Source organism: Petaurus breviceps, unplaced genomic scaffold (assembly GCF_028583685.1).
Source record: "Petaurus breviceps papuanus isolate PSGF00001 unplaced genomic scaffold, PetGlider_PUasm1.0 91041, whole genome shotgun sequence".
Lineage (NCBI taxonomy): Eukaryota > Metazoa > Chordata > Mammalia > Diprotodontia > Petauridae > Petaurus > Petaurus breviceps.
Genome location: NW_027187400.1, coordinates 3,759,205 through 3,787,044, shown reverse-complemented (window position 1 = coordinate 3,787,044; position 27,840 = coordinate 3,759,205). Strand labels below are relative to the sequence as shown.

Genomic DNA, 27,840 nt, shown 5'->3' with positions numbered 1-27,840 from the left:
GTGCTGGAGGGCCCTTTGTAGGGAGTCAAGGAAGGAGCCCTTAGCTTGCTCAGAGGCAGCATCATAGTGTAGTGCAAAGGGCTCTAAATGTGGAGTCGGAACTTGGGTTAAAATCCTGGCACTGTCCTCTACTTGTGTGATTTTTGGGCAAACCACTTAGCTCATGTTGGACTAGAGGGTTCTTAACCCTTTTTGTGTTGTGGACTTTTGGCAGTATGGTTAATAAATGTGCATTTGTTACGCAACTGCTGTGTGTCAGACTCTGTACTGAGCGCTTTTACAAATATTGTCTCATTTCATAAGCCTGTGGACTTCTCAGTATGTTTGTTATCTACAAAAATTTTTTTCCATCCAAGTTCATCTCTGAAATCCATGAATCCCAGGTTAAAAACCCCTGATGCAATGATCTTTCTGGTCCTTTCTAGTTCTAAAGTTGTTATTTATTAGAATGTGAGCTCCTTGAAGGCAGGGATTGATTTTGCTTTTTCTTTGTAACTCCATCTCCCTGATGGCCCTACACCACCAGGCACTTATTAAGTACTTAATGAATGCTTGAGGGTTGATTGATTGGGTCTGAGTTGGTGTGTCTTCTCCAAATCGACTGAGAAAGTGGGCCTGGGGTTTTGGGTGGAGAACCATTTTGGGAGAAGATTTCAGTGGAGAGGATCAAGAGCAGAACTTCCAGCCAGGAAAATCTGTGAATTACCTCGGATACTAACTCTGACCAGGGCCTGGTCACCTCACCTTTCCAAACCTTGGAGAATCTCATCTGCAAAATGGGAACAATTCCTACACCACCTTTCTCACCTAGTTGTTCTGAGACTCAAGTGAGGAAATGTATATAAAGCCCTTGGTATAGACATTTTTTTAAAGCTCTATATAAATGTCAGTTAATCTTATTGAAGGAATTCTCCTTCCCCCCATTCCAGGATGTGAGCCAAGGAATGCAGTGGCTCCCTGCCATTTGAGGGGGTTAGGGAAAAAGCATAGGATGATAGTAGAATGTCCCCTCCTATGTTGGGATAGGAGGGGAAGAAATGAAGGAAAGGAAGCCTTCCAAGGTAAGGCCTTGAGGAAGAGAAATTTATTTTAATTTACTTCAACCTTGATTGACCATCTAGGTGTGCTATTTAACCTCTGTGGGCCCTAGGGGACACTCTAAGACTATAAATTGTTGGGGAGGTTCTGAGCTGCCTTGGTAGAGGGAGTTTTCCTCATCCTTAAGGAAAGACTGGGTGCTGTGCTTCACCTTGAGGGCAAAGCAGAAATGAATTAAGAAAATGCCTCAATCTTCAAGGAGTTAAATTTTTTTTTAAGTTAAAAAAATCATTTCCATCATTCCTATTCTTTCTTCATAATTGAACCATCCCTGTGTAACAAAAAACAATTAAACAAAAGCACCAGGTAACTGTGACTATCTGACTGTACAGCATTCAGGGAAGTGTGTTTCTTTCTTTATACTTGAGGACTATGACTGGTTTTTCAAAGACTTAATTCAGCTTTTTTTGAATGGTCTTTTTTTATGTATATTCTTTTGGTTCTCTCTATTTTACTCTACATCAGTTCATACAACTTTTCCAGTATTTCTCTGAATTCTTCATTTGTCATTTCTTTTTGCACAACAGTACTTCATTACATTCATTCACTATAGTTCATTCAGCCATTCAATTTCACACACACTTATTCTGGTTCTCAGTTCTGGCTTTTAGCTTGAGTTGTAATCCCTTAAACCCCACTGGGATGACTCTTTGTGCAATTCTGCCTCACTTCAAGACATCATTCAGATGTCATTGGACAAACAAGAGTGGGATGACCTTACTAAGCTCCCTGTTGACCATTCATTTATTCCCATGTAGGAGAGTGATTTCCAAGCAGCTATTCAGAAAGCTTTGCTATTCCTAAGATGTTTGCACTGAGGTTCTTTGTAGCTTAATTTCCCTTGATTGTAGCTTTGAATTAATGAGAAGGAATAAAGAGGGTGGGGGTTAGGGAAATGTCTGAGAATGATGCCTCAAGCATACCTTTAACATAAGAATTGGCCAGGTGTAGACTGCTTAGTATATCTCCCAGCCTAATTAAAGTTTTCCCTACTTTCACTATTAGGAGTTCAATAGATGATTGGGTTAAATGTTTTTAAAATTTAAAAATGTTTTCAAAATACCTTATAATAACTACTTTTCTTATCCTTGAAATTCCAGACCTGATATCCTTGCTACATTGAGCACAATAAGCATATTCTTCTGGTTTAGACATTGTCTTTTTGTAACTTTTAGGAGAAACACAGAAACATGAATTTAACTTTGAGTAGCTCAATTTCCATTTGTTTACCTGTTATTTAAACAAAGTATCCTTTTTCACCATGTCTTGTTTGTCTTTTGAGAATAAGAACAGGTAAATAATTTTTAGTTATATAAATATATAAATAATTTTTTAATTTGATTTCCTGATAGGGTTCTCTTTGATGTCAAGGCATTATGGATATTTGAGATTCTTTCCATAAAATACTCAGTGGAGCTTCATTCCCATCTTGCCCCAGGAATTTTTGTTGTCATGAACAAGAGCCACATTCAATTTGCATTCAGCAAAAAAGCTAGGTGACCTTGCTTTTAGCTGATACAGTAATAAGAAATGCTGGTTTCAGAATGCTTGCTGGGAATCTGGCCCTTTGGGTGATGAAGGAGCACCCCTTTCTCAGACTTTCCTCTGGGAGAACATAAGAATTGGCGTATTGGGTCAGATTCTTGGTTTTGTCAGCCTAGTTCTCTGACACACTGATTTTGTTTTGTGGGAGGACATATGTAGTATCGTTTACAGAATGCTGAATTTAGAGTCTATGGATCTGGGTTTGAATTCTAACTACCAGAGTTAACTTGGGCAAGTAATTTATATTTATGGACCTCAATTTTTTCATCTGTAAAATGAGGGGTTTTTAGGTTTCCTTCAGCTCTAAATCTATGGTAACTAGTATAAATGCTCCAGAAGTTAATATGGGTACTCTCAACATGTAGTTTTAGTTAATAGCACATTGTGGGCTTGGCATCCATGAAATTAATCTTAAACCTTTTGGAATCTGTTTTCCACTAGTACCACCTTTCAGAGGTACCAAATGCTATATTTTCACACAGCATTACTTGTATTTTTTCCAAGTTTACATTGTTTGGGTATTTTTCTTTTTAAAACATTCACAGATATCTTGTGTTTTCATATGACCTTAATTTCTGAAGATATCCATTCCTTCCTCAGGTGAGGCACCATAAGATTATAGATTTAGAGTTGGTAACAAAGAAGAAAGAGGGGGAAGAAAAAGCAGTTCTGCAGAACAAACCACACATCAGTCAAACCTGACAGGCCCTGGGATGTTCCACCCATGGTTCTCCACCTCTGCCAAGGAGAGAGGCAGGGTGTGTTTTACTTCACAAGTGCTCCTATCATTGGAATGAAGGGATTCTCTTATTTTGGGGTATGGTGAAAGAGGCCATTTTCTTTTTAGTCATACCCTTTATGATTTTATAAACAGATTATGTCTTTCTCCAGATGGGAGGGTATTAATCTGCTCGGTTACCACACAGCAGCTCCATCCTCTTATTTCATGTTTCTGTTGCTGTAATCAAATGCATCAGCCAAGCTGGCAAACATTTATTACATGTGTTAGTTTTTTTTATCTTTCAGTGCTTCATGAATGACCACTCAAGAAATGTGAATAGGTTTCAGAAGGGTTTATATAATTTACTGGTCAGCCTCTGACTGACGCCTTACCCTGTTCTCCACAGTGATGAGGCCAAACCTCCCTTCTCTTCTGGCCCTTACCTCCAACCTCATACTCCTGTTTGTCCGAAAGTGATCTCATATGACTTTACCGAAAAGATTGAAGCCACTTCTCATGAACTGTCTTCTTCTCTCTTCCCCTTTGCTGCTAAACCTCTAGAAAAAATAGCCTACACTCCCTGCCTTCACTTCCTCACAATCTCTTGAACTTTGGTCTCCTTCAATTTGGCTTCTACCCTCACCACTTCACTGAAACTACTCTTTCCCAAGACATCCATGAACTTAACTGCCTTTTCTCAGTTTTCTTCCACTATTGACCACCCCATCCTACATAATTTTCTCCTTAGGCTTTCGAGATAATGCTTCCTTCTCATTGCCTTCTTAAACCTGTCTAACCACTCCAAAGTCAGCTTTCCAGATTGGACTTCCTCCTATTCCATCTCTAAGTGTGGGTGTTTCCTAGTCCTCCTCTTTCTCTTTCAGCTCTTTTGAAGAACACATTCCCTCCCCTGACTACTGTTGATCCATTTCCATTCAGATGACTCCCTAGTTTTCTTCTCCAGACCCATTTTCTTCCTTAAGCACCTAGGCTGGAGGGGGAGAAATTTTGAGACAGGGAGACCAATCAGGAGTCAGACCAGAGTCCAGCTAAGAGATGATGAGGGCCTCAACCAGGAGGATGGCTGTTCCCAAGCTGAAAGTGATCTCGCCTGTCCCAGATTTTCTTGCAATGTTTTAGGCTTTGGCTCTATCATCTTTTGTACTTTATATATAATTTTTACTCCCCAGTTCTAGATTAAAATAAACTTGAGAGAAGGGACCTTGATCATTTTTCTATCTTGGTGTCTCTAACTCTTTGATTTGCCCAAAGAAGGCACTTGACAAATTTTTGTTGAATAAAGTATTATAAGGGTATTAAGCAAAAGTGGGTGTGGGGGAAGAGGCAAGGGGTTTCAGCAAGTTTTTAACCTTTTGAGCTTAGCTTAGTGTAGAGAATAGATCCAACTTTTGCTATTGATGCCAGAGATGTAATAACAGATTGGAAGAATCATGAGTCAATATATCAGAACAATATAACAAACATCTATTAAGTGTTTAATCTCTGCTTGCTGGTGGAGCTGTGAAGTTTTGAAAAGACATAATCCCTGCCCCTGTGTGGTTTGCAATCTAAGAGAATCAGACCCAATATGGTTATTCTTAATGAGCTGTCGGTATTTTTGTGTCATGTTTTGTTTGGAATTCAGATTAAGAACCGTAATATCCTGTTGCTTAAGTTTTTCTCCAGTTTGGGAGAAGGTAAACATCAGAGCATGGCCCCAGGTTGCAGTAGATGAAGATACCTCTGTGATGGGTCACCCAGCTGCTTGAGATGATTTAGACAAATATGTAGTTTTGGGCCTCAATTAGCTTAGGTATAAAGAATTTAGGATCTCAGAGTTTGAAGCTGCTGCAAGCTCAGCTACTAAGAGTTCCTCTATAAAGCCTTACCCATCTCCCATCTCCAAGTGAGCTTGCTCTCCTCACTTGGATCTTTCAAGTGACTGGTGCAGGTAGAGGTCTACTCTATGAAGAGTCCCCAAGAGCAGGGTTGGATCAGAACCAAGAGCCAAGACAAAAGGAGGTTCTATATTGGTGGTTTCTTAGAGCAGGTGTTCAGTTCTTATGTTTTCCTAAGGTGATTTCTTAAAGAGGCTGGTTCTAGATGGTATCTTGAGGCTAGCCTGTAATGGGAGTAGACTTTTTTGGAAGGTGTTCTCCCACTCCATATAGATTGCTAGGAAAAGCATTATTAAGCACTTACTATTTGCCCTGTGTAAACGATGAGAATACTAATACCAAATTGAAGACAATCCCTGCCCTCAAAAAAAAAAATCCTCAAGGAATTTGATTCTAATGGGTGAAACTTATAGGGACAAGGTAGCCAGGGAGGGCTGGGTCAGAATGGAGCCTTGGGAGAAGAGATGAACACACCCCTTCCTGTAGCAATGGCAGTACTAATTTGATTATGATCCTGGAACTAGAAAATTGGTGTCTGGGGGGAGGTACAGAGGGCACAGTAGATAGAACCCAGGATTTAGGAAGACCTGAGTTCAAGTTTTGCCTCAGATACCTACTAGCTATCTATGTGACCTAGGGAAGTCAATTAACATGCCTTAGCCTTAGTTTCCTCATCAATAAAATAGAGATAATTATAGTACCTTCCTCCCAGAGTTGATGTGAAGATAAAATAAGATAGTATTTGTAAAGTGCTTAGCACATTGCTTTGCATAGAGTAGTCATTTAATAAATGCTGTTTAAAAAATAAAAAGATGGCCCCAGATTAAGAACTGTATGCCCTATATTCTTTCCTTTTAACTCAGTTTCTCTTCCTCTTTCTTTCATCTTCTGCTTCATCCTTTTTCGCTGTTTCTTCCTTACCTTTTTTCTTCTTTCCTTTAGTTATGCTTAGTGGAGTGTAATTAACTGTTGCATAGATATCTCTTCCTATTTGGGTCAAAAAGAGTAATTCAATTCAGTGGGCATTTTATTAACATAGCATTAGCACTGTACTTTCCAAACAAGGAAACCTTGGAGGACCTTACCTTATTGTCATCTTACTTGCCCCTACAATAAGTCAACAGACATTTATTTTGTTTTTCAGTCAGTATAGTCCTGTCCCACTCTTCATGACCCCATTTAGGGTTTTCTTGGCAAAGATACTGGAGTGGTTGGCCATTTCCTTCTCCAGTGCATTTTACAGATGAGGAAACCCAGGCAGACAGGGTGAAGAGATTTGCCCAGGGTCGCACAGGTAGGAGGTGTCTGAGGCCAGATGAGTCACGACTCCAGGCCTGGTGCCCTCTCCACTGTGCCTCCTAGCTGCCCAAACACTACTGTGTGCCAGACACTGCTAAATATACTGGGGATATAAATACAGTGAAAGTCTCTGCCCTCAAGGAGATTCCAGTCCAGTGGGGGAGACAACAAGCAAGTAACTGTGTACAAACAAGCCACATACAGGATAAATTGGAAATAGTCAACAGAAAGAGGGAGCTAGAATTAATGAGGGGCTGGGCAAGGCTTCCTGTAGAAGGTAGGATTTTAGTTGGGACTTAGTAGGAAGCCAGGGAAGTCAAGAGGCAAAGATGAGAACGGAGAGAGTTCCAGGGACTGGGGCAGACAGAGAAAATGTCCAGAGTCTTGATTAAGAGGCAGCTGGGAGAACAGTGTCGCTGGATTACAGAGGACATGGAAAAATGTTGTTATTTGTCCTTCATTCTGGAAGAAGACCATGACATCAGGGAGTTGATACCATGACTCGCAAGTGAATTGGATTTAAGTGAGGGAGGGCTGTGCAAGGTTACCAGCCTCCCTCTCTCCTCTGGAGCCATTTGGGTCCAGTGGCTAGATGTGGATCAGGATGACTAGAGATGGTCCCTGGAGTGTAATGTATAAGACTTGATGAGAATGGGGGGAAGGGTAGGTTATAAAGGACTTTAAATGTCAAACAGAGGATTTTATAATTGATCCTGGAGGTCATAGGAAGCTACAGGAGTTTTTTGAATAGAGGAATGACATGGTCAGACCTGCCTTGTAGGAATATCACTTTAGTGGCTGAATGAAGGATGGACTGGAGTGGGGAGACACTTGAGGCAGATACAGCCAGATGTTCGAGGATGAGGGCCTGCACCAGAGGGGTGGCAGTGTCACAGGAGAGAAGGGGCTGTATGCAGAGATGTTACAAAGGTAAAAATGAACAGGCCTTGGCAATGGCTTGAATATGGGGGCAAGTGAACTAGAGTGAAGAGATCAAAGTGGTTTGGGGGCAACAGTGAAACAGCCTAATTTCTTTTTTGCTGGAGGCAGGATAGTACAGTAGGAAGAACCCTGATTTGTAAGTCAGAGGACCAGGGTTCAGATCCTGCTTCTGTTGCTTCCTCTCTCTGTGGCCTGAAAGTTGCTCAGCCTTTCTGGGTCTTAGTTCCTCATCAGCAAAATGAAGGAGCTGCATTAGATGACCTCTCTGGTCCATTCCAGCCTCAGATCTATCAGTCTATGATTCTTTACCTCTCTGCGCCTGGTTCTTCATCTGGTTGTATTAGATGACCCCTTTCAGCTCAGAACTGATGATATTTTAATCCTATAAGAACAAAGAGGATTGTAAACAGTGGTGTGCTGGTAAATGATCTCTGAAAAAAAATGCTCACAACATTCTTTGAAGTTTAATCTGTATTATTAAAGTTTATCTCCATTATGTTCTAAGTCTAGACAATCAACAAAATAATAGATCAAGCCCTGATTTGTATCATTTGCCAATGCTGGAGGTATAAATGGTCACACGGAAAATTTAACAACCAGCTCTCCAGAACCTGTCCAAGCTGGCTTCAGCCCACCCAGATTGTAGGATTATCCAGTGCTGCATGGTATGGTGGAAGATAGAGAGCTGGACTTAGGGTCAGGAAGACCTTCATTTCAAATCTGCCTTTAGCACCTGTAGACTATGGGCAAGTCAACTTAGAGCCTCACTTCCCTGCAACCTCTACCTCCCAGGTCCTAGGAGATCACATCTGTAAAGTATGTTGCTGGTATTAGCAGAGATAGGGCTGCCAGACCTCTGCTTTGGCCCTGTTGAACATGGCACTTTCCCTGAAATTCCAGAATTTTAGATGGCAATATCCATTTGCTTCCTCCCTACGCAGGGCTTTGTGGAGCATCCCCTCTGTACAGGATATCATGGAAAGAGTTAGAGCTTAGCACAGTGCCTGGCATGTCTACTGACTGAAATGGTCTCTTCCTTTTGGGAGCTTACACTCTTGGGAAGAGAAAATATATACCCAGTCTACATGACAAATATTAACAGTACGCATACACATGCTGAGGGCTAGCTGGATGGAAGGCTAAACCTCACTCTTCCCACAGCCTTTATTCTGACCTGGGAAGCTTTTCTGTAGCTCAGATTCTCAGGGATCCCTGCTTGGTGCTTGCCTTGCCCTGTTTGATCTTTTTTCCTCTGACCCTCTACTGCCTGAAGGCCAAGCCTGTCACATTTCAACCGTCTCTCCACTCCCATTCTTTGGTACTTTTAAGAGATAGGGGGAGGTCCCTCTCAAGCTCTCACTATGTTCCTTCAATTTTAGGGTCTAAGCACCCCCGTTTCATTTAATCCCTCAAGTCAAATGGGTTTCTACAAAGAAATATTTACTCCAAAGATATAACAAGTATGACCAGACATACATTTCTCCCCAACCCAACATTTGGGGGGCACAGTCAGCTCTGCACCTTTCAGTCTCACAGCTTCACTCAGTTCCTGTGTAGCATTCGTCCTACTGAGTTCCAAGTCCAAAGCTGCCCCCTGAGCTTGCATCCTTAGGACCCTGGCTTCTCAGGGCTCCTTTCCTACCAGAGCATGTCGCTGATAGAGCTTCATCCCTTACAGAGTTCTCAACCACCCGACTTCATGTGAAAGATGGCCAATGCTGAAGTGAGTGTCCCTGTGGGGGATGTAGTTGTGGTGCCGACCGAGGGGAACCAGGGGGAGAACCCTGAAGACACCAAAACCCAGGTGATATTGCAGTTACAGCCTGTGCAGCAAGGGTAAGTGAGCAACGCTTTGGATACTCTGAAAACCTGGAGAGCTGTGGAGACAAGGGAGAGAGCTCTCAGCCCTACCCCATTAGAGCTGGCCTTCCTTCCTCTGGCATCCTGGTCTGGGTCATTAGTGAGGGTGCTAGCAACAATGCAGGCAGGCACGTAACCTTGCAGCTAGGCTTGGATTTAGGGATGAGTTGAGGAAGGGACCTCCAAAGATGTCCCCTTTCTTGTTGAAGGGGTCTTTGGACCCTCATGAAAATGGCAACTGAATACTTCTTAAAGACTTGCCATCTGCAAAGTGCTATGCTAGGTGCTATAGGCAGTGGCATACTGGAATAGCTTGTAACTTAGGGCTGATTGTTAAATTTTCATTTTGAACATTTATATTTTGGAAATTGGCAAATACAACATATGGGCTTGATTTATTGACTTGTTGATTGTCGAGACTTAAGAAAGTAATGGAAAAAATGTGAGTAATGTAGATTAAACTTAAAAGTTTATTATTATTTTTCTTGGTGAGCTGGTTGTTTCCCAGCATCACACTGACTGTAGGGAATACAAAGAAGACATAGTCTCCACCCCTATGGATCTCACAATCCATTTGGAGAAAGGAATAATTCATAAGAAGATCATTAGTGTTATGAGTCAGTGGCTTTGGAAAGGGTTAGTTTCTTGGGCTGCCATGTCACACAGTTGACCCTAGGGTGATCAGGGAAAGTTTCACAGAGGATGTGGGATCTGAATTGGATTTAAAAGGATGAGTTAAACATGCAGAAATGACCAGAGGGGTGGGGGGAGCCATTTTAGGGACAATTTCTTCCCCAAATAAGGGTCCCAACATCACAAATATTCAAATTAATCAAAATGATATTTAATTTTGTCTCCGAAACCTCTGAGAGATTCCCTGGCCTCTTTTGCTCTTTTCTTAGTGTTTCAACCTTTTGTAGGTAGAATATACTTCCTGGAGTCTAACTTGAATCTTTCCTGTTTTAGGGGGTTCTTCACCCAGTAATGCAATGGTGTAATAATTTATTATTGTTTAAAAAACCCAAACATTATAGGTAAGGTTAGTTTATGATTATGAAAATAATAACACGGCATTCATTCAGATGAATTTTTTTTCTCACTTTACCCTTAGTTGATACTCTCTTTTAAAAGGTTTTATTGGTGTCTTTTGCATATTATACTAGTCATTTCCCAATATACTATATCCCACACTCACTGAATTTTTCCTTCAGCAAAGAGCAGCAGTTGAGCAAAGCAAAACTTAATAGATAAAATGACACCATCCAATAGTGTGTGCCACATCCTGCTCCTGTAGGCCTCCCACCTTTCTGCCTAGGGGAAGGAAATGTGCTTCATCCTGGGTTGGAAAGGAGCTGATTGAGCTCCACATAAGAATTTGCTAACAGTCAGTAGCAGCCAGAGTAGAGTGGCCTCCAGAGCTGGTGGGTTTCTATCTTCCTTGAAGGTCTTTGGGTAGAGGCTAGATAATGGTGTGTCAGGTAGTCTGGATGTCATGGTTCCATCTGTATATGGGTTGAGCTTGAATGGTCATTGAGGTCCCTTCCAAGCCTCATATCACGTGATTCTGTGACTGCCTTATATTCATCATTTCTTACTGCACAGTAATAGTCTATTACATCCATTTACCAATTTATTTGGGGAAGCTAGGTGGAACAATGAATAGAGTACAGGGCCTAGAGTCAGGAAGACCTGAGTTCAAAACCAACCACAGACACTTACTAACAGTGTGACCCTGGGCAAGTCACTTAACTCTGTTTGCCTCAGTTCCTCATCTGTAAAATGAGCTGGAGAAGGAAATGGCAAACCACTTCGGTATCTTTGACAAAAACCCCCCAAAGGGGGTCACAAAGAGTCAGACATGACTAAAACAACTGAACAACAACCACCTCCAGTTTCTTTAGTCATTTTCTAGTCAAGTGGCATCCCTCACATCACAGAAGCACTGCTGTGACTGTATTTGTAGATATAGGACCCTTCTGTCTTTGACCTCTCTGGGCTACATGCCTACAGACTCTCTCTTCATAGACCTAGTTCCTTTCGTCTCTCTTTGGTTCTGTCTCTTCGTTGCCTTCATTGTATTGCCTTTTGGGGTTTTTTTTTTGGGTCTGGATACTCTCTTAGTCTCCTTGGACATAGGCCCTCCCATTGAAGGGTGGGAATAGTTTCCCTGTGTTCATTTAGAACCCGTTACTGTTCCTAAAGACAGAATGACATTTGTTAACAGCTAACTTATCCAGAGACAAGAAACAAAAACCAGCTTCTTTTAGGATTTTTAGACACAGATACTAAGTATTTTGTGACGTTGAGTTGGGGGATTGATTTCCAATTGTTTAATGTAGACAGGAGCTTTTAAAGAAGTGTGTCTTATTTTTTTTTTAAACAAAAAGAAAAACTGGTGATGTTCATAATGTAAATATATTCTATGAGCAACTCAGAAGGCTCTTAGAAGGACTGAGGACATTAGGATTCCACCACCATCCTCCTATTTTTCCAGTGCCTTTCACATAATGGTCAGTGTGGTAAACTCTATATAAATGTTAGTTATCATTATCATTATTATTATTAAATAGATGTTTTCAAATTTAGTTGAACTTCGCATAATACGTATGAGATTGAGATTGAATACAAGCTCATTTTGGATTCAGTGAGGTCTTCCTTAATGCCTCAGGATGAAGTGGAAATGACCCTAGGTCCCATCCCACTTACCCAAATTAATTACTTTTATTTATTCCTTTCTTCCTCTACTTAGAATCATACATGAAATATTCCCTTTCCCCATTGATTTCTTTCTTGTCGTAAAGAAATTTTTTTTTTAAAGCAATTGGGGTTAAGTAACTTGCTCAAGGTTACATGGCCAGTTATTTCTGAGTGTGGTACTAAGTATCAGAGCCCGGATTTGATCCCAGGTCATCCCGACTCTGGGGCCGGTGCTCTTACTCACTGTGCCACCTGGCTGCCCCATAAAGAAAATTTTGAGTAAAACCCAACTGACTAAATAACTATATCTGATTGGACATGTTGGATATCCATGTTTTCTTCTCCCCACCACTGAGATGGGAAGGTATGTTTCCTTCTTTTTCTGGGACCAAGATTGGTCTTTGCAGTTAGTTCAATTTCAGCAGCATTTTAGTATTATTTCCTTTTACAACTGGAGTAATTATTTATATAGTTCTCTTGATTTTATTCTCCTTAACTCTGCATTAGTTCATACAAGTTCATGTCTTTATCAATTCTTTATATTTGTTGTTACTTATAGTGCTATAATAATAATCCTGTTATATTCATATGCCACAATTTTTTCAACCATTCCCTACTTTATTTCCAGTTTTTTACTGCCACAAAGTGTGCTGCGCTGAATGTTTAGTTTTGTGTAGTACCCTTCTTTTTGTCATTGATCTACTTGGAGTATATCCCCAGTAGTAACCTGCCTGTGTGAAAAAGCATGAACAGTTTAGTGACTTCTTGCATGACTACAATTTGTTTTCCAGAGTATATTAGTGTGTTTATTTCCTCAGAGTCCCTTCAACTTGCACTTGATGTTTTTAAAAATCATCTTTGCCAATAAAATAGGCAGTGAAATAAAACCTCAGTTGTTTTAATTTGCATTTCTCTTATTACTAACGATTTAGACTGAGCAGTCTTTCATTTGGTTGTTGACAGTTTGTATTTCCTCTTTTGAGAAGCTACTCTTCTTATCCTTTGACTAATTATTTGAAAATAGTTCTTATATATTTGTGTTACTTCCTCTTATGTCTTGGATATCAGGCCTTTATCAGAGATATTAGATGTAAAGCTCTTTCTCCAAACATTGGTTTCTTTCCTCCCTGTTACATTAGTTTCTTTAGTGATCTCGATATCTTTAAGGTTAGAACATTACATTACCAGTTCTTGGAGGCCTGGCCATGTGGGTAAGGCCTGACCACAGACTTTGTATTTATAGTCTGAAGATCACCCTAGCCAACTTTGGAGAGGCTCATTCTTTACCTGAGACATGGCCTCAAGGTGATTCTTCTTTTGGCTGCAGCTATTTGTGTGGACTTATAAGGCCTTGCCCAAGCTGATACAGTTAATAAATGGGTGAATCAGGATTTGAACCCAGTTCTTTAGGCTCCAAATCCAGTTGCATCACAGTAGCCATATAACATATCTGGATTTCAGGAAGACATCTGATAAAATCTCTGACAAGATCCCTGGGGTCAAGATGGAGGTAGGAAGGTGATAAGTCTAACCACATTACCCAGCTCTGCCCTTTGCAGTTACACAAAATAAGATTAATTCTTCTCTTGCATGATAGCCCTCATTTGATCCAGGAAAGAGACTGTCTTCCCTTGGGAAGCAGGAATAGTGGAAAGAACACAGAGGGTCAAGACCAAGGACCCTAGTTGGAATCCAAGTTATTGATTGTGTGACCTTGTTCAGCTCACTTGTCCTTTGAGTCTCGATTGCCTTATCTGTAAAGTGAAGAATTTGGACCAGATGACCTCTGAGGTCCTTCCCAGTCTAAATCTGTGATCCTTGTACCAATCATCATGTCCCCCTTAGTCTTCTTTTCTCCGGTGCACCTCACATCTATTCAGTCTTCTCTAGACATTTCCCAGTCCCCCTCTTTTGAGTTCTCCCTCCTCTTTTGAGACAGGCTTCAGGAACTGGAGCTCAGCCCTTCAGTGTGTCATCGCTTTTGTCCTGCCCGCCTTGTCCCTCCTAACACCACTGCCATTAGCATTTGGGGACAGTGGGGTCACACTACTGACTCTGTGTTGGATTGCTGTCAAATAAAATCCCAGTCTTTTTGCTGCGAACAAGAGTTTAAGCCAGATTTTTTTTCTGTCCTGAACTTTTGAAGTTGATTTTTTTTTTTCAGCCCAAGTGCTCCAGCTTTTATACCAATCACTCTTCAGTTCTGTTGTATTTTAGGATCAACATTCTACTTTGGCAAGATCTTTATCCTTCAGCAGTTTCACTCTCCCTTCCAGCTCCGTGTCATCAGCAGATTTGATACAGCAACCTTCATCCAGGTTATTGATAAAGCATCAGATAGAATAGGACTGAGAGCCCCCCACCATGCTGATAGCTGTACATTAATGAACACTTTCTACAAGGAGTCAAGCAGCTTGGATCTACCGAATTGTACCATTGTCCATGCTTCCTACCGCCACCTTGACCCCAGGGATCTTGTCAGAGGTTTTATCATATGTCTTACTGAAACCAGATATGTTATATGGCTACTGTGATGCAGCTGGATTTGGAGTCCAAAGACCTGGGTTCAAATCCTGACTCTTCCATTTATTAGCTGTGTCAGCTTGAACAAGGCCTTGATTTCTTTATCTGTAAAATAAGGGGATTTGGATTAAATTGATCTCTGAGACCCCTTCCAGTTCTGATGCTCTGTGATGCTGTGATGTCTGTGGCATTCCTGGGGCCTAGTAACATTGTCAATGCAGAAATTAAAGTAGTCGGTAATGATTTGTTTCTCATTGTTATCATTTTTCTTCTTCCTGAGTACTAGAAAGCCATCTGTTGAATAATCTCTTCTGTGGTTTTGTTGGGCCTTGATGTCAAGCTCACCAGTTTCATTAATTCTATCTTTCCCCCCTGCTTTTTGCAGAGAGGGCCGTTTACTTGTCTCTCCAGTCTCCTAGTACCTCTTTCCTCACTTATGTAGATCACACATTTTCTCAAAGATAATGAGCAGTTGTTCCTTGATGACATTTGCAGGTCCTTTCAGTATTCTGCAATGTAATTTTCCAGGGCCTAAACACTTGGAACTCTTCTAAAGCATATGGGTGCTCTTGCTGTCTTCCCAGTTCTCTCATGACCATGTCTGTGAGGCCTATTCCAGCTTGGAGATCATGTTCCTTGAGAGAGTAAAGCCAGAAGCAGAGCAGTTTGGTCGTTTTGTTTTTTCTGTGTCATCTGTTAGCATTGCACCATCTGCCCTAAGAAATGGGCCTCCTTCCCTTTCCTTCTTCCCCCAAACATGCTTAAACACTGTGAGCGCTTGTTGTCTTAAGCATTATTCTTGAGCTTCACCCTATTCTGAACTTTCACCTTTCTCATACCAGTCAGTCAGTAAGCATTTGTCAAGCCAGTCTGCTGTATTGGGCCTTAGTGATCTGTCTGTCCTCCCTTCCTACTTTGTATGTATCCCGAATTCTGAGTACAATGAAGATATTCCTCCCTCCATAGACACACGCTCTTCCACTTCCTCACAGGCATCATTTGTTAGAGTGCTTTCAGCGTTTGTTAGAGAGCCCTTGCCAAGACCCCTGTGATGTGCTTATCTTTTTCGCTGAACATTTTCAGATTTGCTTTCTCAGAGTTTTGGGTATGTGTCTAACTGTAACCAATCTTTCCTCCTTAGCAATTAGAGTTGTCCACAAGTGAATGAGCCAGAAAATACAACAGGAGTTATAGACCTGCGTCTTGACACAGACTGACTATGACATCCGTTAAAACACAGGTCCAGTAAAATAAACATACACATATATGCACACATGTGTACATGTGTGTGTTCACGTGCACGAGAGAGCTCATTCTACCTTTGAATACTTCCTGACATCAGGTCAGTAACATTGGGACATTGGTCCCAAAGAAGAGATCTGAAAAGACTTCTTCTGAGCTCCCTGCCCCACTCCAAAGTTAGGGTCCACAGGTGTGTAACATTGCATATATAACATCAGATTTTTTTTGATGTGTTAATCAGCTTTTTCCCCCCTCCTCATCATCTTTTCCTTTTTTAAGAAAATTCTTTGTTATAAGGGATGGTTTCTCTGTAAGAAGGGAGGGAAATCTAGGTAATATAAAAACAAAAGATAGCAATAAAATCTATTAATTTTTTTTTTAAGAAAGAAAACAAGTTCTAGAGTTTCTGCTGGATGAGCATGTAAGAAATAAAGATTCAGTAGGGTGATAAAGTTATTTACTGATTACCTGCAGTATCCCCTTGACAAATACACCCTGTGGGTGTGTCTGGCCCAGGCTGTAAACTCTTGCTATTGAGAGAATTCCTACTTGGATTGGGAGGCGTTGGACAGAATGGGCTGAGGGATCCCTGGCAGTTCTTTGGCATCTTTGCCAGGGATGCTCAGCTCTGTCTGGGGACAGGGGGCACAATTTCTTGACTCTTGAGGGAATAAAAGCTCTTTACTCTGCTTGTTTCATTTTGCCATCATCTGAGATCATGCTTCCTGACCTGAGAATGTATATACCTGAAAGATCGGTGTGTCTGCAGCAAACCCAGAGAAGAGCTATTGAGGTCCAATGGTTAATGGTCTTCTTTTGTGCCCAGGACATACCCCCTTTGGGAGCTTTGCCTCTGGAGTGAGAGGGGCACCCCTTTTTAGATGGGCAAATTCTATTGTGACCTTCCTACTGGGCTTACCGATCTAGCTACTACTCCTACCTGCCACTTTTTTGCTACCGACAAAAACAAAACACAAAAATCTACATCATTCAAAGTTGTTTTACCTGAAGGGGGAGAATGGAAGAAGGAGGAAGTAACTACTTTTTTTTCTCCACATGTGTAAGTGTGCAGTGAGGATTTCAGTGTGTTTTTATGTTACTCTGCTACTTCCCTACCCCTCACCCTCTACTCCCCATTTCTTTTTTTTTTTGCTTTTCATAGGGGCAATTGGGTTAAGTGACTTGCCCAAGGTCACACAGCTAGTGTCTGTCTGAGGCCAGATTTGAACTCAGGTCCTCCTGACTCCAGGGCCAGTGCTCTATTCACTGCACCACCTAACCATCCCATCTACTCCCCATTTCAAAGCACCTAATTGAGCTATGTTAGTTATACTTGTTAATGTAGATTGTAAACTAGACTTTATAATGTTAACTCAAATACTACACTTAGCTAATCTTTAAATCCTATTTTTGAGGGGAAGCTCAAAAAAAGTGAATATTCTTTCTTAAAACTCCATTGTCTCTGTCTAGTAGTAAGTAGTTTTATTATACTGGCATAAGAGTTAATGCATCTTCTTAAGGGCTTAAATTTACTACTAATTTTACTACACATAGTACATGTGATAATTTTCACAAACTATTCAGTAAGCCAGAATGTCTGCTCTTTTAATCAGTCTGGATAAATGGAAATTAACTAGTTAGTTTCCCATAGAGTAACATTTTTAATAATTAGGTCAGAAAATAAGACTTGACACTTAAGCTATTCTCAGTGTAATTTAAACTCCCTTTGAAAAGGATTCAGAAGGCATTTCACATACACATAACTAGAGCCAGAAGGATCCTTAGAGATTATATTGTCCAAGTGTCTCATTTTACAGATGAGAACAAAGACCCAGAAAAGGGCCTTTGGTCTTAATAGTCATTCCCCATAATAATAATTATTATTGGAAATAACTTGCCTAAGGTCACAAGGGTAAGTAGTGTCAGAGCCAGAATTTGAACCCAGATCTCTTGACTTCTAGCCCAGTACTCTTTCTACAACACACTGCAGACCTCCTACTCTGCCCTGCATTGCCCAAGAGTCATTATAAACATAACTTATCGTTATAGGAGATTGTAGATGATGTAGAAGAATTGGTTGAATATACAAATTGCCTTTTACTACTTTAAAAAAATATATCTTATGGGGTGGTCAGGTGGTGCAGTGAGTAAGAGCTCCGGTCTCAGGGAGTTGGGAAACCGGGATCAATTCCAGCCTCAGATACTTAGCACCCACACAAAATAACTGGCCGTGTAACCTTGAGCAAGTTACTTAGCCCCAATTGCTTTAAATATATATATATATATTTATATTTAATATTTATATTTAAATATATATATATATATCTTTGAGAACTAAAAAAGAAAAGGAAACTGAACTGTATAATTATAATGACCAAGCCTTGTCCCTGTGAAGAGATCAGAAGATGCATTTTCCTCCATTGCAGAGGTAGTAGACTATGAGGACCATTGCTTATATAGTCAAACTTGCTTGATATTTTAGTTTTGCTGAACTGCTTTTCTTTTGATTTTATTTTTTAAGAGAAAACTCCTTGAATAAGGAAGGGAGGAAGGATACATTTGGAAATAAACGTAAAAGCAAAAAAAAAATCAAGAAACATTAAACATTTTAGAATGTATATCAAGTGAGACCAAAATGGCCAAGTAACAGTAAGAAGTACAATGAGCTCTGCCACAAAATTCTTCCAAGTAGATCTAGAATATGCCCTGGACCAAATCCTGATTAGGAAGTCCAAGAAGAACTCACAGTGAGTCATTTTTTCTAGGCCAGGTTGTCACAGGGAGACAGAGAGGTCTGGATACCTGGGATGGGGTCTGGCCAAGAATGTGCCACCAAGAGTATTCCTGTGCCCCATCAGCACAAGATGAGGTCCTAGACTTATACTAAGGCATTGTAACTCTGTGTGGGAATGAGCTACCAGATGAGCTACCTGGTAGCTTTGTTGCTCACTCCACAGTTCTGGAATACAGATCCAGAGCAGACTGAGAAAAGGTACTTATGCCCAGAGGTGGTGTTCTGGGTTAGGCCCTAGGCTGTGTACTGAGCAAGGACCAGTGTAGAAGCAAGCAGCAGCTACAAAGGAATTGCCAGGGCAGGAATCTGAAACCAAAGGGAAGCTTCCATCTCTTCTTCCATCAGGAATTTGCAGAGTTCAGACCAGGAGGCAACAATCAGCCTTTATCTGGATCAGACCATTTTGGAAGTACTGAAAGCTTGCATGTCTTCAGCCTGAGCTGTCATAGAGAACCTGGAATAATGCAACACTCAGTATTCTAAGGAAATAGCAACAGTGCTAGCCCAGACATTCCCTGTAGAAGTGTGTAGTGTCCAGCCCTAACATAAAAGTCAGGAAGTAGACTGGAAGAATAAGCAAACAAACAAAAACGAATCCCACCATAAAAGAGCTATTGTGGTGACAGGGTTGCTCAAAGGTACAAACCCAGAAAAAGAGAATGTCTCCAAAACATCTACAAAGTCTCAAAGGAAAACACAGCTGCAGCACAAATTCAATTAGAAAGCCTGGAAGAGAGAAAGCAAGTGTTTTAAAAGAATTTAAAATGTTTTTATAAAAGAAATGAGAGGGCTAGAAGAAAAAAATTGGAAAAGATAAAAGAGCTGTGAAAAAGAATTGGAAAGAATGAACAGCATGGCACAAAACTTTGCAGAAGCAACAAATTCCCAGAAAAATAGAAGAAAATGTAGGGTATTTCATAACAAAAACAACTGACCTGGAAAACAGATCCAGGAGAAAAAACATTAAAGGCTTATTGGACTACCTGAGTGGCATGATCAGTGAAGTAGTCTAGGCATCAGATTTAAAGAAATCTTAAAAAGAAAATTGCCCAGATCCCTTAGAAAAGGGCCGAGTGGAAAAAGAAAGAATCCCATCAGTCATATCCTGTAAGAAACCCCAAAATGAGAGTTCCCAGGAATATCAGCCAAAATCCAGAGTGTCTGTGTCAGAGAAAAAATGCTATAAGCAGAGAAAGAATCATACCAAAGAAAGGATCAGACCTGCTCTAGCAGCCACCATTATAAAGAAGCAGAAAACTTGGAATGTAATATTCTAGAAGAAAAAGGATATATAAGCTTAAAGCCAAAAACAACTTACTCAGAAAAACAGTATAGTCCTAGAGGGAAAAAAAATGGATCTTTAATGAAATAGAGGACTTCCAAGTATTCCTGATGAAGACTGCTATATAGAAACTTTGAAATGCAAACATAGGAGCCAAGAGATACATAAAAAGGTAAACATGAATGAACAATGATAATGGACTAAAGAAGTATAAAATGTTTACATCCAAATAGGGGGAGATGATAATGTGTCCCTTCTGAAACCTATTTCATCAGGGATAATAGAGTCTAATTAGACAGAGGGTATAAGAGGGGTTCTCTTATGTCTTAATGATATTCAGAGAAGAATGGAAAGGGAGGGGAAGAAGATTACACTGAGAGTTGTGGGGAGGAAAGGAAAGTTAGGGAAAATTATCTCATATAATCAGGGTGTTCGAGATCTGTACCAACAAGGAAGAAGAGGTAAGGGGAAGGGTGACGCTTGAACCTCACCCTCATCTGACTGAGAGGGTATCTATCAGTTGGGGAATGGCTGAACAAGTTATGTTATACAAATATTTGTTACACAAATGTGATAGAATACTCTTGTGCTATAAGAAATGATACAGGGGATGGTTCCTGACAAACGTGGGAAACATATTAATTCATACAAAGTGAAGTGAATGGAACTAGAAGAACAATTTATAGAAAGACAAAACAATTGTAAGGTCAACTTTAAAAGACTTCTGATTAATGTTAATGACCAACCACTATGAAGGCACTGGCTAGCTTTTTCTCCCTGCCTCATCTTGACCCCTCGATGAACCAGTTGAACTCTGCCTTGTCCTCTTCTCTTGAGCCCCTTGCTCCCTTACTCTGTCACCAATGTTGTCCCGCCAAACCTTGGCCTTGGATTACTTCCATCATTCACTGCCTTCACTCCTATCAAGTGCTGATTAACATAGTTGGAGGAAATCATTTAATCATGCTGACCAGGCATACTACAGATTTATGTTAGATAGTTTCCAGTGGGCCCTCACCAAGGCAAAGCAATCTTTATACCTCCCTAACTGATGCACTACTCCCCTCACCACAATAGCCTGTCCAGAGTTTTTCATCCCTTCTCAAACTTCTCATGGCTTCCTCTGCCTCCATTTTCTCAACTGAGAACCCTGCCTCCTATTTCACTGGAAAAAACTGAGGCCATTCACCAAAAAGTCCTTATCCCATCCTCATCTCACTTCACTGAGATGTCTTCTGAAACTATCTCCTCCATCACTTCTGTAAGGAGGGTGGCCCTTTTTGCCAAGTCAAACTCCTCTGCACACTCAGGTGATCCCCATTCTAATCCCTCTTCTCCAGCAGATTACCTATCCTATCATCACCACTCTCACTAATCTTTAATCTCTCCTGGCCTAATTGGTTGCTTCTCTACTGCCTACAAATATGCTTATGTTTCACTCATCCTTAAAAAGCCCTCACTTGATATCTTCATTCTCAATAGCTTTCTTCTCATTTTTCTTAAATCATCTGCAGCATGACTTCTGACCTCGTCATTCAACTGAAATGGTTCTCTCCAAAATTACCAGAATCTAATGGCCTTTTCTCAGTCCTCATCCTTCTTGACCTCTCTGTAACTGTAATGCTGTTGATCACCCTCTTCTCCTTAATAATCTCTACTTGCTAGGTTTTGGTGACACTAATTTGTCCTGGTTCTCCTGCCTGTCTGACCCCTCCTCAGTCTCTATTGCTTTATCTTCATATAAGTATTGTCTACTAAATGTGGGTATCCTCAAAGGCTCTGTCTGTCCAGGGCCCTCTTTTCTCTTGTACTGTTTCTCTTGATGATCTCATTACCTCTTGTGGATTCAATTATTATCTCTATGCTGATAATTATTAAATCTGTTTATCCAGCCCTAGCCTCTCTCCTGATCTCTAATGTCTCCAATTGCCTACTTGGCATCGCAAATTGGATGTCTTGTACATATCTTATTTTTCTCCCCACTTAATAGTATTTTTTTTCAATTTCATGTAAAGATAATTTTCAACATTCACTTTTATAAGATTTTGAGTTCCAATTTTTTTCTCCCTTCCTCCTCAAGACCGAAAGCAGTCTGATACAGGCTATACATTCCTGTACATATCTTAAATTCACTATGTCCCAAACTGATTTAATTATCTTTTCCCCCAAGGCCTCCCCTCTTCCTGATTTTCCTATTACTCTTATGGGTGCCACCATCATTCCAGACACCCAAGTTTTCAACCTGTTATCTTTGACTCTTCCCTCTCACCATCCCCCATATCCAATCAGTTGCCAAGTCCTGTTGTCTTTACCTTAGTAATCTCTCTCCTATATTCGACCTTCTCTCCTTTGACATTGTCAACACTTTTGTATAGGTTCTCGGCACCTCACCCCTGTGTTCTTGCAATGGCTTGCTGTTTGGTCCCCCAGCCACAAGTCTCTTCCTCACTACAGTCCATTCTCCTCTCAGCTGTCCAACTGATCTCAAAGTGCAGGTCTGACCATGTCCTCTCCCCCCATTCATTAAACCCCAATGTTTCCCTGTCACCTCTAGGATCAAATATGAAACCCTCTATTTTGTCTTCAAAGCCCTTCGTGGCCTGGGCCCATTCCTGTCTTTCCAGTCTTCCTACCCATTAGTCATGACCTTCCCCTCTTCTCCTGGCAGCCCCCAGCCCTGTACTGTGGAATCCAGTAACACTGGCCTCCTTGCTGTTTCTCCAGCAAGATACACCAGGTATTTTTACTGGCTTCCTTCAAGTCCCAGTTAAAGTGCCACCTTGTACAAGAAGGCTTCCTCACTCCTCCTTCTTCCTAGTACCTTTCTTCTCTTGATTATCTCCAATTTGTCCGGTATGGATCTTGTCTCTACTTAGCTGTTTATGTGCCGTCTCTCTCATTAAATTGGGAGCCAGGACTATTTTTTGCCTTTTTTTTTTTTAATCCCTAGCACTTAGCACACAATTCCTGGCACATAGAAGGTGTTTAATGCATGCTTGTTAACTGATTGAGTGATTTGGCCCAGTCCGGTAATATTATTGATTTAGGGACAAGAGTGGTTTTAGACATGTGGAATTTAAGATATGTTCAGAATATCCAGTTTGAGATGCCAAATAGTAGTTGGGAGATAGGAGCCTAGAGATCAGGAGAGAGGTTAGGGCTGGATAAGTAGATCTGAGAATCATCAGCATAGAAATAACCTCCACCAGTGTAGATCAGAGACTCCTCTGCAGCCTCTAGACTTAGCGACGGTTCCTTGAGGTTAAATGATTTACTGATGGGATGCAGCCAGCTGTGTCAGAGTCAGGACTTCAGCCCAAGTCTTCCTGACCCTAACACCAGTAGTTGCCCCTACACTGTGCCATTGATGGTTACCATCCTTTTGTGTTGTTTGAAGGTACAATTTTCAGTAAGTTAGCAGGTTTATGTGATTTGGTTCACCATAACAATTAGTAGTGTTAGAGTGAGTTACTTTTGGCTAAGTTCTCTGTGATCACTGGTCAGATCACTGCTTTGATTAGGGGGACCCCTAAGGCATTCTAAGTGCTGTAGCAATGTTCCGTGAGGAGCAGGTAGAAGGCCAGGTGTGGAATCAGGAAGGACCTGGATGAGGATCCTGCTTCTGTTCCAGGTGTGTGTTTAGCCCCTCATCCAAAACGAAGAGAATAATGTCCACACTGGGGTCTTGTGGAGCTCAAATGAGACATTACCAGAAGTGAAGTAATGTGTAAATAAATGTGTGCTGGTGTTCACTGTATTCTCTTTTGACTCCCTTTTTTTTTTTCCTAGCTTGAACCTTGGAGGTACTCATTGCCTTGTTAGGCCCTTCTTACATAAGGGTATTCATTCTCAAAAAGAATGGCACCAATTTTCACGTACTCCTAAATAGTTTAGGGGACAGTGGGGTAAGTGCCCTCCTCACAGAAAGCCATGTGCACACCATCTTCTGATAAGAGGAGAATTGGAAGGTTTTCATTTCTTTGGTGCTGCTTACAAGGCAACCCTGGGCACTTGATTTGAGTCTAAGTACAGTTTGGGATAATGTGGAGCATGAAGTTTCTGTAGCTAGGTAGGCTCCTTCTCTGTATTGAGCCCTAAGGGACAGATTAAGGAAGAGTATGAACATTTCTTTACTCAATGCTATGAATCTTAATTTTTTCATGATTTATATAGTTTGTTTATCGATGGACACTTTTACAACAGGATTTATGAAGCGGGGTCGGAGAACAATGCAGCGGTTGTAGCCGTAGAAACCCACACAATACACAAAATCGAAGAAGGTATTGGTAAGTCTGTCTGCACATGTGGTTCCTACTGACTTCAATGCCCTGTGCTGGATCCTCACTAGTCTCTTATTCCTTGTGACCTGAATATGGTGTTGGTTAAGTACTGTTGCTACAAATCTGATGGTGCCCCATCTAGAATATCATTGCCCTTGGCACAGACATGTTGAATAAATGATTACCTGCACCTACCTCCTACTGTTGGCCAAATATACCCACCCAATTGGGGGAGATTGAATCCCATGTAGGATTCCAGACTATCGAGGATGGCTCCTGCCTCAGATGTTTTTGCAGAGGATGTTTTTGGTTTGGATTGTAAGCTGAGCAGACATGTTTGCTGCTTTTGATTAACAAACGACACCAGCAGCTAGGATTTTGTTAGTCTCATAAAAGACCTGGCCAAACGTGGGTTTGGATTCCCGATGTCTGCATCTCTTTGGAGGAAGAGTGTCCACCGTGACTGAGATGTTTCCATTTGCAGATGCTAGCACCATAGAAGCAAACGAAGAGATGGAAATTGCGTATCCTATCACTTGTGGGGAGAGCAAAGCCATCCTCCTATGGAAGAAGTTTGTATGTCCAGGAATTAATGTGAAGTGTGTCAAGGTAAGCTTTTCCCTCTCCTCTTTGTACCTTCCTCCAAAGGGCTCCTTGCATGCTGAGGGTGGCTTACTGGTGCCTCCTATACCCTCTCTGCTTATTACTGACTCTGATTATTAGGTGTTTTTTTGTATTTGAGACCACAGCAACAAGTCAAAGTACAGTCTTCAGAAGCAAGACTGCTCTTCATGTACCAGTCTTATAAGTCACAGCTGCTCACACAGATAGTAATCGCCATCAGTGGCATCATCTTTTAATTATGAGGGATGACTGAGTGGTTGAGGTGGCTGTTGGGTGGTATTTTCTGCCAGGACAGTTCCTTCCCTCATACCCAGTTCAGGGCAGTTGGACCTGGCAGGGTCACTTCACATGAGAATTTGATCTGCATTCTGAATGCTGGGTCAGGCAGCCAGTCTTGGGCCATGAGGGGATTGCCCAGGTCAATAGATAACTTGGTTTGTTTTTTTTTGGAGGGCAATTGGGGTTAAGTGACTTGCCCAAGGTCACACAGTAAGTGTTAAGTGTGTCTGAGGTCAGGTTTGAACTCAGGTCCTCCTGACTCCAGGGCCAGTGCTCTATTCACTGCGTCACCTAGCTGTGCCTAGGTAACCTGTTCTAATTGCCTCCTTCCCCCATACCCATAGTGACCTGGGCACTGTCATCAGGGGAGGTTATTTTTCGTTGGAGCAGTGAGGGTGGGGTCAGCAGCTGTGAGAGCAGAAGCTAGGATGATACAAGACTGACGATGGGCTAGGAGGTCATCTCTATCTCTCTGGGGGCCAGACATACATAGGCAGCTCCTGTCTCTTGTCTCTGGTGTCCTATTCCTTCACCTTCTGCCTTACTGAGTTGACACCTGTTTTTGACTTTGCTTTTTGGCTTCAGTTCAATGATCAATTGATCAGCCCCAAGCATTTCGTTCATCTGGCTGGCAAGTCCACCCTGAAGGACTGGAAAAGAGCCATTCGTCTGGGTGGGATCATGCTGAGGTAAGCGCTCCTGGCAGCCACCCGCCAGTGGACAGGCCTTGGCGGGTAAACCTACAGAGTTGGTTTTTCTCCTTAGATCAAAAGTGTCACGTATCTTTGTTTTGGTGGCTTGGCTGGCACAGCTGATTCATTTATCTGGACAGCCCTGAAGGCCCTGGACACTTCTGGGAGGGCAGCCGATCCAAGCTAGTGCTTCCTGTCAGCCTGAGAACATTTCCATAAAGCCATATCACAGCCCAGAGTTGCCTTAGGACAGGGGAATTCAGTGACCGGCTTCATTGTATTGGTCCTTAGTCTTACTAAGCGGGGGCAGGAGTAGGAGAGAAATAGGGCTGGTACAGGGAAAAAAGCTCCTGGTCCTCCCCTCCTAATTTGGGGAACTCGCTCTTGTTTCCTTTTGGACTGGCTTGATGGTGACAGAGGGTACTGGGTCAAGAGAATGGCTCAAAGAGCTTCTTTGTATATTTGAGTACTGCTGCTCTGCTCATGGCAATGAATTTGCCTATATATGCCCATACATACACACACATACATGCATGCATACATATATTACACATACATAGATACATACCATCAAGTCTCACTTAACCATGCTCCTGGAGGATATCTATAAGTCCTTTTATATTGGGTTTTACATGTGATAGGAGGCTTTGGGGTAATAAATTGTAACCTTCCACCTTTGTAACTGTATTCTACATTGTAGGGTATGGAGCTGGAAGGGAATATATAGAGAAATCATCTAGTCCAATTCCCTGATATTTACAGCTAGGGACTCTGAGGCCTGTGAGGGGGAGGTGACCTGCCCATGGTCACTAAGTATCAGTCAGAGCCGTGGTTGGCTCTCTCACTCCAGGTGCAGCGAAAGCTCCCTGGGCTGTGTCTCCTTGCCTTTGTTCTCTTAGATTAAGTGACACTAAGATTTCAGCACCCACCCAGATGATCTGTGGGAGAATCACGCCTCAAGTAGATATGCATTGGGAAAGAGCGTGCTTCCCTCCTCAACTCTGTTGCTCTTCAGAACCTCGGCATCTCAGAACCAACAGGGACCAGGCTGTACAATAGCCCCGGAAGTGCCCCTCCCCCCTCTGGGAAGTCCCCTCTTTCTGAGGCAGTCCTTTCTGCTTTGGGATACCTGTGAGTATTAGGAAGTCTTTCTTAAACCTGATACTTCCATCACAGATTGAGGGTGGGAGAGGACCTTAGAGGCCATCAAATCCCACTAGAGATGAGAAAACCCAGGCCCAGAAAAGTTAAGGGACTTGCTCAGATCTGTGAGCTGCTTTGCATGCCTGAGGGCAGGATTCAAACTTGAGTCTTCCTGACTCCACATCCAGCGCTTGCTCTGCTCTGCCCCTGGAAGCCTCAGATACCTTGGCTTGTTAGTCTTAGCAGTGATGCCCCAGATCCAAAAGAAATCAAAGTAGCCTAAAAGAAACCGTTCTTCCAGTCTTATAAAGCCAGGCCCTGAGCCTTGGAGAAGGTGAGTGTAGGCCACATCCTGGTAGGATGACAGATGCCATTGTGACAGGAGTGCCCACTGTGATGAAAGTACGTCCAAGCCCCATCCATCCCCTGGTCCTGGAGATGGCAGTGTCGTGTGGGCCTACTTACAGGCAAGTGCTCTCTGGGATGGCCCAGCAGGATCAGTGTTTTCTCCACTCTGAGTCAGTATAATACCAGTTGTTACCAGTGATGAAAAAGAGAGGGCCAGCTACTGAGGCTTGTTGTATCTGAAAGGGCTTCACTTGGCCTGTCGGTCCGTAGAAGCCATATAGCAGCAGCAGCAGCCTTACTGTTCTGACTTCACCGTAGTTTTTAATCTGTGATTTGGTCTGTTTGCCTTACCTTCTGTTCCTTTGGGTTTGGTCTCCCCACGACTGGTGGAGGAGGAGCCCAGGGCAGTCTGTGACTTGTACGGGGCGGGGTGGGCTGTGATTTAGTCCGTTTGCCTTACCTTGAGATAGAAGATCTCCTGAAGAATAGATGGGTGGAGTATCGTGTAGGGCTTCACTTGGCCTGTCGGTCCGTAGAAGGGGGGGGAGGGGGAAGCAAAAAAAGAGCGCCAGG

At 41.9% G+C, this 27,840-nt stretch overlaps 1 protein-coding gene across 2 annotated transcripts in view; it reads left to right on the top strand.

Moving 5' to 3' along the window:
* The window catches only part of GMEB1 (glucocorticoid modulatory element binding protein 1), a 40,740-nt gene that overhangs the window by 2,723 nt on the left and 10,177 nt on the right, over nt 1-27,840 (top strand). The window contains exons 2-5 of one of the 2 annotated variants that reach the window (XM_069079062.1): nt 9,182-9,339; nt 24,105-24,187; nt 24,666-24,790; nt 25,670-25,773. In XM_069079062.1, the coding sequence (XP_068935163.1) occupies nt 9,212-9,339; nt 24,105-24,187; nt 24,666-24,790; nt 25,670-25,773 (440 nt within the window). In that variant the 5' untranslated portion in view covers nt 9,182-9,211. Of the gene's footprint in view, nt 1-9,181; nt 9,340-24,074; nt 24,188-24,665; nt 24,791-25,669; nt 25,774-27,840 lie in introns of both variants that reach the window. The other variant, XM_069079061.1, reaches the window with a different exon arrangement.